Source organism: Oryctolagus cuniculus, chromosome 2, assembly GCF_964237555.1.
Source record: "Oryctolagus cuniculus chromosome 2, mOryCun1.1, whole genome shotgun sequence".
NCBI lineage: Eukaryota > Metazoa > Chordata > Mammalia > Lagomorpha > Leporidae > Oryctolagus > Oryctolagus cuniculus.
The window spans coordinates 139,393,911-139,409,437 of NC_091433.1; the positions used below are offsets into that span (position 1 = coordinate 139,393,911).

At 35.4% G+C, this 15,527-nt stretch overlaps 1 protein-coding gene across 27 annotated transcripts in view; it reads left to right on the plus strand.

Annotated features, from left to right (window-relative positions):
• WDPCP (WD repeat containing planar cell polarity effector) overlaps positions 1–15,527 on the plus strand; it is a 378,644-nt gene that overhangs the window by 96,831 nt on the left and 266,286 nt on the right. For 25 of the 27 annotated variants that reach the window (XR_007918238.2, XR_007918239.2, XM_051842843.2 and 22 more), the window contains 5 exons: positions 3,998–4,082; positions 6,618–6,665; positions 7,539–7,583; positions 9,243–9,313; positions 9,571–9,630. Coding sequence is in view for 25 of the 27 variants with exons in the window: in XM_051842843.2 (XP_051698803.2) it covers positions 3,998–4,082; positions 6,618–6,665; positions 7,539–7,583; positions 9,243–9,313; positions 9,571–9,630 (309 nt within the window). In the remaining 2 variants the exon portion in view is untranslated. Of the gene's footprint in view, positions 1–3,997; positions 4,083–5,770; positions 5,850–6,617; positions 6,666–6,757; positions 7,308–7,538; positions 7,584–9,242; positions 9,314–9,570; positions 9,631–15,527 lie in introns of those variants that run through there. The other 2 variants (XM_051842859.2, XM_070069052.1) reach the window with 2 other exon arrangements.

Here is a 15,527-nt window from a genome sequence, read left to right on the forward strand (position 1 = left end):
TTAACATACCTATTTTATAGCTGGTAAGCTAGTGAGCTGAGAAGTTAGAATAGTTAAATAGGCAGTGAGATTCCAGGATTCATATTTTAAGCTAAAATATGTAAAATAAATGAGTTAACTGATTTTTTAAAAATTTATTTGGCAGGCAGAATTAGACAGTGAGAGAGAGAGAGAGAGAGAGAGAGAGAGAGAGAGGTCTTCCTTCCGTTGGTTCACCTCCCAAATGGCCGCTACAGCCGGAGCTATGCCGATTGGAAGCCAGGAGCCAGGTGCTTCTTCCTGGTCTTCCATGTGGGTTCAGGGGCCCAAGGACTTGGGCCATCCTCCACTGCCTTCGTGGGCCACAGTGGAGAGCTGGACAGGAAGAGGAGCAGCCGGGACTAGAACCGGCGCCCATATGGAATGCCGGCGCCGCAGGCAGAGGATTAACCTAGTGAGCCATGGCGCCGGCCCCCCTGATTTTTTTCAAACGACCATTTTAGACCTTACCTATCCAAGCGAGAATGGTGCAGTTTAAAATGCAGTATATTTTAGTTTTTAAAATGTGTACCTATAATAATTCTGATATAAGCCTCATGAAACTAACTGAATGTAATTCTAAAGAACACTGCTTTGGGAATATTTGGAGTAATGGCAGCCTCATTAAAATTACTTCCAAGGTGACAATACTGAAAGATAACAATTAGGTGAAATGAAAAATCATTTAGTCTAATATCTTTTTCTCTACTGCTTGGTGATAGTGATCTGCATCCTCTCTAGAGTACAGTCATACTTACTCAAAGTTCACTAGCTCTCCCATTCCACAGTTGTGTAGGCAGCCAGCACCAGGTATCAGGTGATCCTTTGTTTCATCTTATACTTTACAAGGCACTTCACTGCAAGAGAGTTTGCTATCATTATTACAGTCTGTTTCCTTAAAACTCTTTTCAGCTTCATCTTTCTATCATTTTCCATCACTTTCCACCATGTACTTCTATCTGTTGCCATCCTTGGAATTGCCATTCTTTTATTCAAACTACTGTGTGTGCTTTGTCCTGCACATCTGTATACACCACTGCAGTACAGCACTACAATTGTGAGCAGATTCTAGAGCTAGTCTGTGTAGTTACTATGCTACCTGCTGGCTCTGACACTTCTCTGTGCCTCAGTTTCTTCATTATGGAAAGAAAGTACTCTTAGTGGTATTACCCTAAAAAGCAGCTATGAGGATTCAGCATCTGACATGTTTGGAATAAGTGTTATCTGTTTTATTCATCATCATTTTATTTTTATTTATTTATGTTATGTATTTATTTGAATGCAGAGATGGAGTGAGAGAGAAGGAGAGAGAGAAAGGGAGAGAGAGAGAGAGAGAGAGAGAGAGAATGAATGAACCTTGCATCTGCTGGTTCACTCCCCAAATAGCTGCAAGGGTGAGGGCTGGACCAGGTCGAAGCCAGGAGCTTCTTCCAGGTCTCCCGAGTGGGTGCAGGAGCCCAGGAACTTGGGCCATCCTCTGCTTTCCCAGGCATTTTGGAAGGGAACTGGATTGGATGTGGAACAGCTGGGACTGGAACTGGTGCCCATATTGGATGCTGGCACTACAGGGAGAGGCTTAAACATTCGATGCCACCGTGCTGGTCCCAATCATCATCATTTAATCATTAAACTACTGAGATTCTGTGCTTCTTTGGAGACCCATAACATTTTACAATGTCTTTAGCTTTCTCCCAGCCCTAGTGTAGGTAGGATTGGGCCCTTCTATGCTGCTACATTTTTTTATACTGAAGTTTCGATTCTTTTTTTTTTCTTTTAAAGATTTTATTTATTTATTTGAGAGGTAGAGTTACAGACAGTGAGAGGGAGAGACAGAGAGAGGAAGGTCTTCCATCCACTGATTCACTCCCCAAATGGCTTTTTTTTTCTGCAACGGCAGGAGCCAGGTGCTTCTTCCTGGTCTCCTGTGTGGGTGCAGGGGCCAAGCACTTGGGCCATCTTCTACTGCTTTCCCAGGCCACAGCAGAGAGCTGGATTGGAAGAGGAGCAGCCGGGACTAGAACCAGTGCCCATATGGGATGCTGGCGCCGCAGGTGGAGGATTAACCTATGCCATGGCACCGGCCCCTGAAGTTTTGATTCTTAACACAGTGTGACTTGTTAGTTGAACATACATGTTTATTGATGATTGTAGGTGCACTGAGGTCAAATGTAAAGGTGCAGGAAGGGCCAAGGAAGTTTGTATTATATCTAAAATTATTTTTGAATTATCACGCATGAATAGTATAGGAAATATTTTTTTTGAAGATTTATTTATTTACTTGAAAGTCAGAGTTACACAGAGAAGGAGAGGGAGAGAGAGAGAGAGGTCTTCCATCTGCTGGTTCACTCCCCAATTGGCCAAAATGGCCAGAGCTGTACCTATCTGAAGCCAGGAGCCCGGAGCTTCTTCTTGGTCTCCACGTGGGTCTTGAGGACCCACATGAGGACTTCGGCCATCTTCTACTGCTCTCCCAGGCCATAGCACAGCTGGATCAGAAGTGGAGCAGCCAGGACTGGAGCTGGCGCCCATATGGGATGCCGGCACTGCAAGCAGCGGCTTTACCTGTTTTGTCATAGTGCCAGTGCTGGAAATATTTTTCATCCCTCCTAATATTAAAGAAGCTGAAAACGTTTCCTCCAATGAAAGTTGTCTTAAAATACCTCTTAAACTTTATTATTCTGAAGTTTATTGTAAAGAGAATTTTAGTTTAAAAAGAAAATGCCCATAATTTAAATTTATGTATGTGAAGCTGGTGAAATGGCACAGCAAGTAAGCTGCTATTTGTGAAACCTACTGGATATTGGAGTGCTGCTTTGAATTCTGTCTGCTTTGCTTCCTATCCAGCTTCTATCTAATCTGCCTGGGAAGGCGATAGAAGACTGGTTAAGTACTCTAGACTGATGCCATCATGTGGGAGACTGGGAGGGAGTTCTTGGCTCCTAGGTTCAGCCAGGCCCAGACCTGGCTATTGAGGCCTTTAGGAGAGTGAACAAATGGAAGGAACATTCTCTTCCCCTTTCTCTCTCCCTCTCACTGTCACTTTGCTTTTCAGCTAAGTCAATAAATTGCTAAGTGTATTACTAATATATAGTACCATATGTATTTCTAAGCAAACATTTGAAAATTGTGTAAATTTCCTTCAAATATATGGAAAATATTGACTTTTTTTCTTTTCTATTTAGACTGGTCTTTTCCCCAACCATTCTATATTGATAATGTTCTACTTGTTAAAGAAAAAAAAAGATGTTAATAGTATCCATTACTAACCTCTACTATTAAAATGGGAGGAAATAGAATATGCATATTTTTACTAGTCTAGTTATTTAAAAAAATGTAGTTAGAATAGATGATCTGGATCCATCATAACTGCAGATTAACAAACTAGTCTGAATGCTAATGTGTTTTCACACCATTTACTTTTGAGTAATTGTATTTCTTACAATAGTAACTATATATCATTTACCTTGCAAATTCCCCTTTAATTAGCCTGTTTATATGTAAGAGATTATAAATATTTGCTTTATATATAAAATATGCACCACAAAATGTCCTTGAACTTAATAACTACTTAACAGATTTTTCTTTTCCTTATAAATACAACTTTTTGAAAAATGCCTAAATACTAAATAATTCTAAATATACTCAGAGCCTTCACCAAACATATGCTATTGAAGACCCAAATATATATATATATACACACATATACATATACATATATATATATATATATATTCTTACCACATTGCTCAATGTGATGTCATATTAAATCCAGAAAAAGAAGTATATTTCCCCCTTTTTCTAGTTTATTTCTGGATGGTTAACCAAGGATACAATAAAGTGTGTTTATTCTAAAAGACCGTATCTCAAGTATCAGTAGTGGCAAATGATTCTTTATTTTTGTCATTTATAAGGTATGTTAGTTTTTTGGGGGGCAATAGAAGATAACTAATTGGCACTTTTTTGATTATTTTTTAAACAGGACAGAGATTACGTCTGCCGTCAGATGTCTTTCTGCTTGACTGAACTACACCTGTGGTCTTTGAAGAATACCTTACACATTGAGGGTAAATGAGCTCTGACTCAATTTCAGTTTTTTCAAATATGTTATACCATTATAAATAATAGCTTAGAGTCTGGATTCTGTACCTCAGTGATGTTCTTTTCTTTATATTTAATGAAAGACTGGTTAATGGAAAAACAATTCCTTTTAATTATTTATTGACTTTTTTAAAATTTGAGTTTAATTTTTAGTTTTGAAAATTTTTATTGGTCTAATTTTTTTACTTTTTTATTTATTTATTTGAGAGGCAGAGAGATAGTGACAGAATTTTTTTTTAAAGATTTCTTTCTTTATTTGAAGGTCAGAGTTACAGAGAGAAGGAGAGATAGAGAGAAATCTTCCATCTGGTGATTTATTCCCCAGATGGCTACAGTTGCTGTGGCTGGGCCAAGCCAAAGCCAGGAGCCTAGAGCCTCCCCCAGATTTCCCATGTGCTGTGGGTGGTGGGGGCCCAAGCACTTGGGCCATCCTCTGCTGCTTTCTCAGGCACATCGGCAGGGAGCTATCTTGGAACTGGAGCAACCAGGACTCAAACCAACACCCATTTTGGGTGCTGGCACTTTAGGCAGTAGCTTTACCTGCTGTTTCACAGTGCTATCCCCAGAGAACTCATCTTCTGACTCAGTCTCCAAGTGTGCACAACAGTTAGGACAGGGCCAGGGCAAAACCAGGAGCAAGAAACTCAATCCAGGTCTCCCACGTGGGTGTCAGGGACCCAAATATATGAACCATCATTAGCAGGAAGCAGGAATCAGGAGTGAAGCTGAGACTCAAATTCAAGCACTTTGATATGGGGGCATCTTAATTGCTAGCACAAAAGCCTACTTCTTGTTTCCTCTTAAGTTACATATGTGTTCAATTTTTTCTTGGGATTATTCATAATAACTGATTTTACATTCATAAGTATTTACAAGCTAGGTAATTATAAAGGAGTTTTTATATCATATTAAAGTGACATTCCAAACATATGGCTAAGATGTACAATTATATTCATATGTTCTCTGTTTCACATTTCTTTGGGGGTAATATATGTTTTCTTTTTTAAAATGTTTATTTTATTTATTTGAAAGACAGGAGTTACAGAGAGAGCTAGAAATAGAGAGAGAGGTCTTTGATCTGCTGATTTACTCCCCAGATGGCCACAATGGCCGGAGCTGCGCCTATCCGAAGCCGGGAGCCAGGAGCTTCTTTAGGGTGAGAGACTTGGAGGAAGCTCCTGGCTCCTGGTTTTGGATTGGTCTACCTCTAGCCATTGGGACGATTTGGGGAGTGAACCCAAATATCTCTCTCTCTCTCTCTCTCTCTCTCTGTGTCTGTAACTTTCCTTCTCAAATAAATAAATAAAATCTTTAAACCCCTACCCCCCATTTAAAACTAAGATAGAGCATCTGTTATGAAAAGTACACATATCGTAAGGACGTATTGTAGATGCACCTATAAAATCACATTTCAGGTTAAGAAATAAAACATTATCTACATCTGAGAAGCTAAACTCATGAGTTTTTCCATTGAATCCTTATTAAATATTTCCAGTCTAACTAGTAGTCATAAATTGCATTCTGTGTCTCAGTTAATGGCATAATGAATAAAAATAAGTACAGTAAGTACACATGATTGACTGTTTTGAAAAACGATATGTAAAATATTAGTTAAAGCAGTAATTAATGTGTTTTTGTGGTTTTATTCAATTAGGAGGAAGTCTGGAGCAGCCAGTCGCTAGGGGGCAGCCTTACTGCTTCCACTTCTTTCAAGACAGTTGTATCCTCCTTATGTTAGTTAACAGTTATTTTGCATGGAAGAAAACAAATGTTACTTCAATGAAAGAAATATTTCATTATTCATAGATATGACAAAAATTGACAAAATTATTTTGTACTCCCTGTATTTAAATTTTAAGAACAGATTCCTCGGTTAAATCAGTCTCAACATCTGGGAAGCCTAGCTTTGCTGCTTAAGTAGCCCCAGCAGAGTATCCGAATTTGAATGGGTTTGGAAGGCTTTTTGAATCTAAACAAGTTTCAGATAATAATTTATCCATACCTTCCTCTAATCCTCCCTTTCTTTCCTGCAGATTTCCCCCAAACGCTGTAGGATGGGAACTAGACTTTTGAGCTATAAATTGGAGAAAAGAAAGCCACAGCTTGGAATCCAACAGTTAGGGCATTTTCTTCCATCCACTGATTTCATTTGGCATTGCTTAGTGGCAGTTCCTTTTGGTAGCGCCCTGTGAAAAATATCAGAGGAAGTGTGAAAGAGAAAACTTGGTCTTCCTTGATTTCAGTTCTTTACTAATCTTTCCCTCATGCCATTCTAGTTTTGTGTAAATCTTTTTTCATTAGACTGATAAACTTTCCAGTTTCTGCATATCCCTAGAATAGATGAACCCATGTCCAGATGCTTTTGAGCTATTTTATTTCTAGTAACATAAGGAGACTGTTTCTTCTCTCCTCCCTACCCTTCCCCCCAATATAATATGGTTTGGCTTCTTATTCTCCAGAGCTTTTTATCATAATTTAATGTTATTTCTTCTTTTCTATAGATAGAGACATCGGGATCTACCAGTATTATGACAAGAAAGATCCATCAGGTAAAGTGCCTATTCTATTCAATTAATTTCTTATAAACTAAATATTCTAAAGTGTAAAATATTGACCATTAAAAACCACATTTTTGTGAACTTTAGATAAATTCTTGAATTTTAAGAAAAGTAACTTCAGATCTTTAGAAAAATGCTGAGGGTTGATATCTATCTGTTCTGTATAAAATAAAGCAATATTGATAAAATATGGTAGAAGAAGATGAACATTTTTATTGTACTGCTGATGAGGCTGATAACAGGATAGTCTCTTCACGTTTATTTATTGGTGTCCCAGTAGAGGGCATTGTTAATGCGTGGGACCCACTGATGCTGGCCTCCCGGATCCTCACCTGATATCTGAAATAGGCATTTCTGAGTGAATGATCAATTTTCTTTATCTGATTAATCCTGTTAATCCCAGAAGTTTTATGATGGGCCAAAAGGTCTTTCTAGCTAGAGTTACTTCCTGTTTTGGTCTCTGTTGAAGTGGGGCTTGTGTGAGCATTCTGTGTGCTTAGCTTGGTAGTTAATAGGCCGGCTTCATGGTTCTGATGACAGACTGAAGCAGCTTCTGTTCTGGGCTCGGTTGCAGTTCCCTTCTCTATCTGATGAGATTGGAAGCTCAGGATATTGGCCCACCTGTTGTGCTACGTAAGCCTCTTCAGTGCAAATTTAAGAAATACTTTTATGAAATGAAAATATCCAAATTGTGACATTTTTCCCAACTCTCTTAAAGTTGAATAGATTAATTCCAGCAATGTATGTAATAGTACATTTTATATATATATACATATATATAATGTATATTATATATACATATATATATAATACAAATAATTCCTAATTTTTGTCTTCTTTTCATCTCCTCTGCCATAATATCAGCGACAGAGCATGGTAACTTAGAAGAAAAGCAGAGGCTGGCAGAATGTAAGCTTGCTTTATGTGTTTTTGGATTATAAAATTGGAAAGTTCAGTGTTTTAAAATGTTCTGCTTTTTGCACAAATAGGGAACTTCTTATAATTACAAATTACCATTCTTTAGGGATATAAACATAACAGTAAGAATTATAGTTTTTAGATCTTTGTCATTTAGACTGTTGAACTCTATCAGTTTTGGTAAGATATGCTTATGTAAACCCAAATCTCTGTTATTAACTATATTTAATATATTTAAAAAAAGTACCATGCTTAAATTCTGATAATATTTATTTATTCATATTTTGCCTGAATTGCTAATGTTTGCCCATTTTAAGAATATAAAATTTGAAATATCTATGTTAGCACTTTAGTCATTTTTGTCTTTTTTGTTCTCAGATATATGTCAAATATATATAATATGTCTATGATGTAGTATGGTTTTAATGACTTTAAGTTAAATGTAATTTAAGATTTTTATATGGAATTCAGCTGGAGTTGAAAATCCTACTTGCTCTCTTGTTTTAAATGGCTGAAATGATGTTTAGATTTTTAAAATACTGTATTAGTGGCTGCAACACAGATTTTAAAGTTTATACACATTCTGTACATATCAGAATTATGTTTATATAACCAGTTTAATTTGCTGAATTGAGATATATAATATTTCTACTCTGAAATGTAAATATCCGTCTATATATGAGGAATCCTCATGAGGTTCATGGAAAATGCATATTATGAAAAACCTGCATGGATTTCAAAGTTTTTTGTATCAGATGATCTTGTCTTTTAATTTTACTTTTCCTTGAACTATTTGAAGGACCCTTAGTTATTGCACACACAACACACACATACACATACACTCTCATATATACATACACATATATATAAAACTCTTATTTGGAATTATTGGTTAAGAGACTCCAAAGCAAAATTAATTTTTCTGATAAAATAGTATAATGAGTTTAGCATTTTACTAATTTTAAAAGCAGAACTATTTTCAGTTTATTTTAGGTTAACATTGTTACTGTGCTAAATAATTTGATCTTTCAATTAAATTTATTTAAAAAGAGCTTTTCATTTATAAATTCTCATCGAATCTATAGAGTATTATTCTAAATTTAAAAGAGAATTTTTAGTTCCAGTTGAAAACTTGAATTTTCCTCAGATTTTCCCCTTAGTTTTATTATATGATGCTTTGATACTCAATTTAAAATTCATTTTTATGTATCATTTTTGTATTTTATTTCTTTTCTTACAATATTTTTATTCATGAGCGTTTTCACATCTGAGTAGGCCACTTGGAGAATTTGGAATTTCTTTTTTATTGAACATTGAATTATTTACATGAAAAAGTTGGTTCAGTGGTAAAGAATGGGTCATTTACCAATAATTATTACTATATTCACAGGCCTACCAAAATTTCACAGAGATTCTCTAAGCCTTGTTGGTTGTCATCATAAAATTATGATCAGGGAGATTGTTGTGTGGTAAAAATTCTGTTCCTGTGACAAAGCTTTTCAAGAGGTTGTCATTTGATGATAGAAATGAAGCCCACTTCCTCTCAATTATGGAGGTGTTTTATTTTAATCTTCCTAAGGCACACTGCTAAGCAGAGTTTCCTTTTTTAAATCATGTTTAACTAACTGTAGTACATGTTTTATTTGCCAGCCCGAGATTATCCTTGGACGCTCAAAAATAGACGACCAGACAAACTTCGAGACTCACTCAAAGAGTTGGAGGTATCTTTCAAAAAGTTTCAAAAATGGCAACAAACAAATCTGTTTTAAAACATCTTTCAACAGCTTTAATTTTCATAAAGGATCAACTCTCATGGTGATGATAGCTCTGCTTTTGTCCAGTGAAGAGTTCCAAAACAGTTGCATCTTTGTGTGGCATGTTGATTTTTTTTTTCTTTTGCTTGTGAATTAGAAGCACTTTAACTATGATGACAATGTGTGTAGCCAACTGCACTCTCTCTTTTACTGTTGTCTTTCAGGAGCTGATGCAAAACAGTCAGTGTGTGCTGAGCAAATGGAAGAACAAATATGTCTGTCAGGTAAAATGGTTTGACAACCTTTTGCAGTGTTTAACCAATGGAGCTGAAAACTATGTAGTAATTGATGTTCTTGTGTTATGAAAGGTAATGGAAAAAAATTTTTAGGAGTGGATATTTCATAGTTTGAATGCTAGTCATTCTGAAACTAATATTAGACAGATTGACACAAGCCATCAGTCAGTGTAGTTGTACCAATATACTATAAATAGCTATAAAAATCTTCAAAATTTTTTAGTTTGAATTTGTAAGAATGTTTTATTAGATGTTAACTACCATATATTGAGTCATATTTTGAATAAAGAAGGAACCACAGGACAAAAGGTATTTGGCATGCCACTCTTGAAGGCATTTGTAAAAATCATGCTTATGGAATTCAACAAGCTGATTAGAGTGAGACTTAATACAATGGACATTTGTTCGTATTTTTTGAGCCTTCTGACCTGCACTGTTAAATATGGTAGTACTAGTCACATATAGCAATTTGAGTAATTAAATAAAATTTAAAATTCAGTTTCTCAGTTACGCTGGCCACATTTTAAGTGCTTAGCATCCACATGTTATCATAGTGTACACTGCAAAATATTGCTGTTGTAAAAAGTTATGTTGGACAGTACTGCTGGGGCCTAGGCAAGGGGAACTAAATATTGAATGGGCCTAGATTCAGAACATGATTAGGACAGAATAATTAGTGAACATTCATCACAAAATAATAAACATGCCTTGGATTTTTCTTATAAGCCCAGAAATAATATTTGCCTAGAAAAAAATTTGTTTGTGATAAAAAGATAATCATTAGTCATCCATGAAATTGATGTTTTATCAGTACTACTACTAATTATAACTGATCTCTGTAATCCTATGTTCCATATCAATTTAAATTCTTATTTACAGCATGACTTATTTTATGCTTAACTATTCTCATTTGCAATGTAGGCCCACATTTCTATCCATGAATTGCAACATCACATTTGTAGTAATTATAAGCATCTTAATCTGTCTTGAATATAGACTGTCATTTTAGTGGATTCTTGTTTTTTCTCATTTTTTGTCTAAATTAGTCTATCTTTACTCATGGAAATATTGAGTTACCTTCCCTCTTGGAATGTATTTACTTTCCAGAGACTATGTACAAAGCTGAATTAATATTTTTAGAAACATATTACTTCCTAAATTCACTTTAAAATGCTGTCCCAAAGAGTGGAATGATTTTAAAATCATAGTTTATTTGCATAAATAATTAAGTTTTAACTCAGTTTTAAAACTTGAATGCAAAATATACTCCAGAAAGTTTCAAACTTATGTAGATCAACTTGTGGTTCTTAATGCTATTGCTCACCTTAAAAACAGACTCAGAATTATTTGACTGTAGGGCAAGCCTGCCACCTATAGTAAGAGGTGTGTCTCATGGCCTCCACCCTTACTTTCACTCAGGGTAAGTTGGAACATGTCAGGCATCTTAAAATATGTGATAATCATCCCAATAGACAGTTCTTTTTAGATAGATTTTATTACATTTTAAATTAATAACAGGTTTGGTTATATGTCCTGTAGGGGAAATGTTGAGGAATGGTATCTCTCACTATTGAGTTAATTCAACTCAGAAAAAGCATTTTCATGACAGAATCTTATACAAAATTACTTTTGTGATGTACAATTATCTGACAATATTGAATATTTAGGCTACTGTATCAGTGAGTCTGCTGTTGACATTTCCAACAGGACTTACCCCTTTTTAGATTTTGTAATACTTTGTACTTTATTTCTGTAGTGAATAAGATATTCCTAAATATAGATCTTATACTCCCAGAACATTCTTGATGTGTTATATTTTAAGAAGTTAGCTTCACCTCCATCCTGCCCACAGGTCTGGATCTATCCCCACAACTTTAAAGCCTTTGACACATCTACTAACATTATATATTCACTTTTTTCAGTTTCTAGATAGAACTGTTAGCTAAGTTCTCTAAAAATGTAAGTGAGTTCTATTCCTGAAGACCTCTTGTATCAAACTAAATTTAAAAAGTGATGTTTAAGGTAATTTTTAGCATAATAATCCCTTAACCCTTTCTGTTAAATTTGGTGTAAATCTTGTAAAATTTTCCTTAGTTATGAGTCTTCCTTTTGTGTATCCCACTCCAGTTTCGTGGTTCCAAAGATAATACATGCTTAAGTTCTGTTAGTGATTTCCCCATAAATTTATCCCTACAATGGCAGCAGTTGACCACAACATAATGTTTTATAACTCTTACAAAAGGAGAGAACAATATGTTGGTGCTTTTGCATTCAGACTCCTCCATTTTTTAATTAGGCCACTCCTCTATTAATGTAAATTTTTTAGTTCCAAAAAATGGTAAATATAGACTTTATGGAATTTACTTTAATTATCTTCTTTTTAAGGAATTTCATTTTTTTAAGAGGTCCAATTGTTTAGAAATGAGAGAAGTAATTACAACAACATAAAAAATTTTAGAGGATGTAATCTGAGCTTGGAGTCTTTCTCTGAAAAATGAGTACTTAGAGGTTGTCATCATTACTAAAATTTAGTTAATTGTTCATCCAATGATCTCTAAATTATACAGTTTAAAAAAAATTCCTTCCACTTGTAAATCCAGAGCAGATTACAAGTCAAGGCCTACCTATACATTTGTTTGGTATACAAATTATCTGTTCAGATTCTTTCTTCAGATGATGCCTATTCATATTTTGAGATGCATTAAAAGATATGAGATATAAGTTAAAATTTTAGCTTTATTAGATATTAAATATATTTGTCAATTTTTTTGTTTGGGTTTCTGAAAATAATTTCATTAAGAGAAAAAATTTAATACTTTGCTGTTTTGAAATACTTAAGCCATTTTTACAAACTATTCTTAGGGAATAATAACTTCAGCATTAAAACACTATTATTCATCACCCTGATAGAATTTTAAAATTCTGTAAAATAGGTTTTTTTTAAAAAAAGATTTATTTACTTATTTGAAAGTCATGGTTACAGAGAGAGAGAGACAGGGAGAAACAGAGATCTTTCATCTGCTGGTTCACTCCCCATGTGGCTGCAATAGCCAGGGCTGAGCCAGATGGAAGCCAGGAGCCAGGAGCTTCATCTTGGTCTCCCATGTAGCTGCAGGGGAAACAAGCACTTGAGCTATTTTCCACTTCTTTTCTGAGGGCATTAGCAGGGAGCTGGATTGGAAGTGGAGCATCCAGGACATGATCTGGCATCCATATTGGATGCCAGTGTAGTGTAGCAGTTGGTGACTTTACCTGCTATATTATAACACCAACCCCAAGTATTGTGTTTTTATTCACATTCATATTTTCAGATTATTGCAGTTTAAACCAATGTTATCTTTAAACATAGGTGTAACCTCAAGTATGTTGATTTTAGATTAAATTATTTGAATCATGTATGTGCATTTAATTATAAAAGTGAATAATATAGTCAGCTGTACCCTGGTTTCTGTCCATAACAATTCGAGATTTCCAGGCACAATGTTAAAATGCCAAGTAAAGATAGTTTCTTTTTTTAGTTCTTGGAATGAAATATTTGACAGGCTATGTGAAAAATACAAATTATTTTCCAAGCTTGTCAGGTAAATTATGACTTTATGGAAGTCATTTGATCACAGTTTTCTTAGTTGTAGAACCTGATCTTTCTTTTCTTCAAATTATGTGGAAATCAATTTAATTTCCTTATAATAGTGGACAAACCATGGCATCAAGATATAGCTATTAGTGATAGAATATTACTTACATGAAACATATCACACAGTATTTATTGCCTATAGGAATCACTAAGGAAGTGTAAGGCATGAACTGAATCCCCAGCATAACCTATTCAAGAATAGTCATGTGAAATCACTAAGACGCTATTGAGTGCTAAATTATGTGACACCAAGTAAAAAGATGGTAGAGATTTACAGAAAGCATAGGCACAGTATAATCTGAAATAGTTAAGAAAAATTTTGCAGAGAAGTCACAATTTTACTTGGACATCAAGGCAGTTATAAAATTTAGTGAAGCTGAGGAAAAGTTTTCCAGGAGAAGGAATTGAATCAACTGAGATGGGAACTCTGTATGGTAGTGAAGAGGTAGGCCCATCTGGGAATCAGTGGTTCATGTTGACGAACAAAGTCCTGGGGCCGGTGCTGTGGCACAGTGGGTTAAAACCCTGGGCTGTCATGCCAGCATTCCAAATGAGCACCAGTTTAAGTTCTGGCTGCTCCATTTCCAATCCAGCTCCCTGCTATTGCACCTGGGAAAGCAGCAGAAGATGGTCCAAATGCTTGGGCCCCTGCACCCACATGGGAACCCTGAAAGAAGCTCTGGGTTCCTGGCTTTGGATTGGCTCAGCTCCAGCGATTGCAGCCATTTGAGGAATGAACCAGCAGATGGAAGACCGCTCTCTCTCTCTCTCTCTCTCTCTCTCTCTCTCTCCCCCTCCCCATCTCTCAAATAAATAAATAAATAAATAAATTGGATTTTGTTCTTTTTTTTTTTTTAATTTTAAGTTTGAAAGGTTATTTGGAGCTTCCTTGTGGAGGCTTTGAATGTCACACTAAGATATTGAAACATTTTCCTGTAACATTGTGGACACTTACACAAGAGGGTATACTATAAAAATTAGACTTAAAGAAGGATTAGCCTGGCAGTGGGATATAGAGTACACCTGAGAACCAGAGGCAGTAACATTTTCAGTTTAAGAACAGTGAAGATAAAGTGCAGAGTTTTGAAAGCCAGTGAAGAAATTTAGAATGGTAGATAAAAAGTTTACTAGTTTTCACATTAGTTACATATGGAATATCTAAAGATAATTAAATGATATTATTGGAAATATGGAATTGGAGGGAAAGGTTGGAGTTGAAAATTTGGGACTAAACAGACAAGGAGGTGGTATTAAAGCCATGCCAACTGGTGCTGGTGTTATATGATGTGGTGGGTTCTGCCTGGGCTCTGATTCGGCTTCCTGCTAATGTGCGCCCTGAGATGCCATGGATGGTGGCTCAAGTGGGGTCCCTTACATTTACATGGGAGACCTGGATGGAGTTCCTGGCTCCTTGCTTCAGCCTGGCCTAGCCAGGGCATCTGGGGAGTGAACCAGCAGATGGAAGAATGCTCTCACTTTGCCTTTCAAGTAAATAAATTTAAAACAAATAGACTTTAAAAAAAAAAGAAAATATTTAATTAAAAAATATCTAACTGGGTATTCTTATTGGAGGAGGTAAATATTTTGGGACAACAAGTAAGAGCCAAGGATCCTCTCATTTAGGGGATAAGAAAGGAGAGTTTAATCAGTAAGAGAAAGAGAAAGATCAATCAGAATAGTGAGGAACATGGAGAAGTTTGTTCTCTAAAAATCAAAGGATTTAGAAGTCAGAGGGCTTGAAAAAGGCTTAAAGCAGATTTTGTTTCCTGTTTTATTATTTAATTACATATAAGTCTCAATATTATTAAGTTGTTTATCAACAGACATTTATTGAGGCTCACCAATAAACTTTATATTAGGGACAGCAGAAAATACTAGATGGAAACTCTTACCTTTAAAGAATTTAAAATATATTTGGGAAACAGAACTACTGAGCAAAATTAAAGAGTAATTTGAGATTAAATATTCAGTATAATATCTAAACATATCCAAAGTTGAGATTTTTGCTAAGAAGGCATTTAAGATTTCACAGAGGCAAATGGACTTATGCTGGATTTTGAAGGAAGAATGTAAATTAGATAAATAGAAAGGAAAAGGTATTCTTAGTAATGGTGAAAAATGCCCCAGAGATAATTTGTCTTTAGATAATTAGAAGTTAGGGGTATGAAAAGATTTCTCTGTGGATGTTTACTTGATGACCTGCATGACCTGCATGAAAAGCTAGTTTCACTGCTGTGATCAGCAAGTGAAT